General features: G+C 47.9%; 1 protein-coding gene across 2 annotated transcripts; it reads left to right on the top strand.

Annotated features, from left to right (window-relative positions):
• The first annotated feature begins 218 nt into the window (after nucleotides 1-218).
• On the top strand, nucleotides 219-2997 carry LOC140418623 (uncharacterized). 2 transcript variants are annotated; one of them, XM_072502163.1, is made up of 3 exons: nucleotides 219-306; nucleotides 918-1007; nucleotides 2046-2997. In XM_072502163.1, exons 1-3 carry the CDS (start codon nucleotides 226-228, stop codon nucleotides 2841-2843), a joined length of 969 nt encoding a protein of 322 aa, XP_072358264.1. In that variant the 5' UTR covers nucleotides 219-225; the 3' UTR covers nucleotides 2844-2997. The 2 variants fall into 2 exon arrangements, with proteins under 2 accessions (XP_072358264.1, XP_072358265.1); XM_072502164.1 differs by lacking the exons at nucleotides 219-306; nucleotides 918-1007 and adding an exon at nucleotides 1099-1206.
• Nucleotides 2998-4084: the final 1087 nt, after the last annotated feature.

The following is a 4084-nucleotide window of genomic DNA, read 5'->3' as shown; positions in this document are numbered from 1 at the left end:
GTGCTGGATTCTTCGGGGCCTTTACAAAAGTATCTCTCGGATTCCAAGCGTAATCGGATCACATAACCTTATATTCCATAGCGACACATCGCCCTCCAATGCCGGAAGAATTACCCAGCTTTCAGAGCGAATCAGAATGTGTCCTATCCACCCTTGACAAGAGGTCTGCGCAGACGCAATTGCAGAAGGAAATGGTACATGCGCAGTGTGGGCTCCGGCAGCCGCATGCGCAGTGTGGGTGCTGCCGCCGCCGGGATGAGATCATTTGGATTCCGCGATTCGAGAGAAACAGCCGCTTGTGGCCGGGTAATGGAGGTGGCCGAGTGGGTGCTGAGGCTTCATAAACACCCAGTGCAGGACTCAAAACCATAATAAGAACTGATCGGTCCCGCGTTCGCACCAAACGGGGCCGCGGCAGCTGCTGCCGAAAGGCCCGAAACCATGTCCACCAAATTTAATAATGTGCAGCAGGGCGCATGCGCGGTTCTCCCTGTCCTGTCAGCAGGAGGAGAGAATGTTGTGAATTTCTCTCCTGGACTGACAGGGATCGATTCTGCAAACTTCTTTTACAGGGGGTTGGGATGGCTGGATTTACACACAGCAAACTCAAACCAAGAGAAATGTTTGCCTCTTCTCAATGTTTATATTTGGACTGACAGTGATTGATTGTGGAAACTCCTTTTACAGGGGGTTCACAGAGTAGAATAGAATCATAGACCACCTGCAGTGCAAAGAGACCATTCGGCACACCGAATATACACCAACCCTCTGAGAGAGCACCCTACCTAGGCCCATTCCCCCACCTGATCCCCATATCTATCCCCATAATGGGAGGATTTACGCACAGCAAACTTGAACCATAACATCTCTTCTCAATTTTTATTCCTGGACTGACAGTGATGATTTTTGCTTTACAGGACGTTGGAAGAGCAGAATTTGAAGGTGGAAAAGTCAAACCAAATATCAGACCAAAATCTGACAGTCACTCCATTCATCAGAACATAAATGTAAGTGTGTCTTTCTTGGATAGTCAAGTCTTAGAGGTAATAAAGGAATGTGTCTGAGCATCAGAAACATGAGACAAGACTAAGTTGGGTGATGTGAACAAGATAGAAACTCATTCTAGGCTGTGGCAGTGATATGTGGTCGGAAACCGAGCTGTGGTTTCTGAAGAGTCATCTTCCTCCACAGATGCTGCCAGACCTGGTGAGTTTATTCAGCATTTTCTGTTTGTATTTCAGATTTCCACAGTATTTACTTTTATTTCAGTGAAATATTTTTCCATGGTATAGTCTGGTTGAGCCTCGCACTGTTGTCAGGGATGGGGATGGAGTCAATGCTCCGGGTGTGGAACTTGTAGCAGGGACTGAAGACCATGATTTCAAACTTCTCAATATTTCATTGAAGGAAATTTCTGTTCATCCAGTACAGGATGTCAGTCAGATCAGGACAGTGTACGACTTGGATTGGAACTTGGAGGTGATGTGGTTCACATACACCTGCTTTCCTGATTCTTCTCTGTGGTGAAGGTGCAATGAAAATCGCTTATTGTCTCAAGTAGGATTCAAATGAAGTTCCTGTGAAAAGCCCCAAGTCGCCACATTCTGGCACCTGTTGGGAGGCTGGGTACAGGAATTGCACCGTGCTGCTGGCCTTGTTCTGCATTACAAGCCAGCTGTTTAGCCCACTGTGCTAAACCAGCCCCAACTGGGGTTGAGGGTCTGGGAGATTCTGTCAAAGCTCTGGCTGAGTTTTAGATACACACAGTCCATTACCTTCACCCATTCTGCTCCCAGCTCTCTCCTCCGAAAGAGGCCAGTGTTTTATCAATGCTCAGACCAGTTGACAGGTTCCCTCTCCTGAAGGACATTAATGAACTAGTTGGGTTTTTATGACAATCCAGTAGTTTTTATGGTCACTTTACCCCAGTGCCGGCCCCACAAATGACCAGATTCATTCAGCTCAATTTCACAATTGCGGATTTCACAAGTGTTTTTGTGGGTTCTCTCTCACTCCCTATTTTCTGTTTTGAAACAATTTCACAGGATATGAGAACAGGAGGATTTCCAGTGGGGAAACTGAAACCATTCATCACATCAGGATCTGACAGATGCCCAATTGATCATAACGTGAATTTGAAGATGGAAGGAAAAAACACTGTTCACATTGTGGAGAAATCGTGGGAATGTGGAGACTGTGGGAAGGGATTCATTTACCCATCTGCACTGGAAACCCATCGACGCTCTCACACTGGAGAGAGGCCGTTCATCTGCTCCGAGTGTGAAAAAGGATTCACTGATTCATCTACCCTGCTGACACACCAGCAAATTCACACTGACAAGACATCATTTAAATGTCCAGACTGCGGGAAGTGCTTCAAAAGTTCCAGGAATCTGATGCTGCATCAACGTGTTCACACTGACGAGAGACCATTCAGGTGCTCTCACTGTGGGACTGGGTTCAGGCGATCATCACAACTGACTGTACACCGGCGAATTCACACTGGGGAGAGGCCGTTCACCTGCTCCGAATGTGGGAAGGGATTCACTCAGTCGTCTGATCTGCTGAGACACCAGCGGGTTCACACTGGGGAGAAACCATTTAAATGCCCAGTCTGCAGGAAGTGTTATAAAAGTTCTGAGGATCTAATGTACCATCAGCGTGTTCACACTGACGAGAGACCATTCAGCTGCTCTCACTGTACGACTAGATTCAGGCAATCGTTTGAGCTCACAGCACACCAGCGAATTCACACTGGGGAGAGGCCATTCACCTGCTCCGATTGTGGAAAGAGATTCACTCAGTCATCCAACCTACTGAGACACCACCGAGTTCACAAGTAACGACAGTGATTGAATTTTGTTGTTACATCCAGGATTCAACAATGTTCATTGGGGTCTGTTTCTGCTGATGTTGTTAAACTCCAGCCCAGTTAACAGCCAAGTAACTATTCTAGATAAATGTTAAATAAATCAACTTTATGTTTTTTTTAAAAAATATATTTTATTGAAATTTTTTTCCAAACAACAATTTTTTCCCTCTTACAAACCAAACGTAACAGTAAAGAAATGTTTAACAATACACAAATAACTAAACCCCATAATCTTTTGACATAAACTAAACTAAACCCCCCCCCCCTCCCCCCTCCCCCCTGGGTTGCTGCTGCTGGTCATCTGTCTTCCCTCTAACGTTCCCCTAGGTAGTCGAGAAATGGCTGCCACCGCCTGGTGAACCCTTGAGCTGATCCTCTCATGGCAAACTTTATCTGCTCCAGTTTAATGAACCCCGCCATATCGTTTACCCAGGCCTCCAGTCCGGGGGGTTTCGCCTCCTTCCACATGAGTAGGATCCTGCGCCGGGCTACTAGGGACGCAAAGGCCACAACGTCGGCCTCTTTCGCCTCCTGCACGCCCGGCTCATCCGCAACTCCAAATAGAGCTAACCCCCAGCCTGGTTTGACCCGGGCCTTCACCACCTTCGAAATCACTCCCGTCACTCCCTTCCAATACCCCTCCAGTGCCGGGCACGCCCAAAACATATGTGCGTGGGTTGCCGGGCTCCCGCCGCACCTCCCACATTTGTCCTCCACTCCAAAGGACCTGCTCAATCTTGCTCCCGTTATGTGTGCTCTATGTAGCACCTTAAATTGAATCAGGCTAAGCCAGGCGCATGAGGAAGAGGAATTTACCCTGCTTAGGGCATCAGCCCACATACCCTCCTCTATCTCCTCCCCTAGTTCTTCTTCCCACTTTCCTTTTAGTTCGCCCACCAACTCCTCCCCCTCTTCCCTCATCTCTCGGTATATCTCTGACACCTTGCCCTCTCCGACCCACACCCCTGAAAGCACTCTGTCCTGAGTCGCCTGTGTCGGGAGCAGCGGAAATTCCCTCACCTGTTGTCTAGTAAACGCCCTCACCTGCATATAATCTCAGGAAGTTTCCCCGGGGCAACTTATATTTTTCCTCCAATGCTCCCAAGCTCGCAAAAGTCCCATCTATAAATAAATCTCCCACCCTCCTAATTCCCAACTGGTGCCAGCTCTGAAATCCTCCATCCATTCTTCCTGGGGCGAACCTATGGTTGT

Source organism: Scyliorhinus torazame, chromosome 5 (genome assembly GCF_047496885.1).
Source record: "Scyliorhinus torazame isolate Kashiwa2021f chromosome 5, sScyTor2.1, whole genome shotgun sequence".
NCBI lineage: Eukaryota > Metazoa > Chordata > Chondrichthyes > Carcharhiniformes > Scyliorhinidae > Scyliorhinus > Scyliorhinus torazame.
This window is presented reverse-complemented; position numbering and strand designations above follow the sequence as displayed.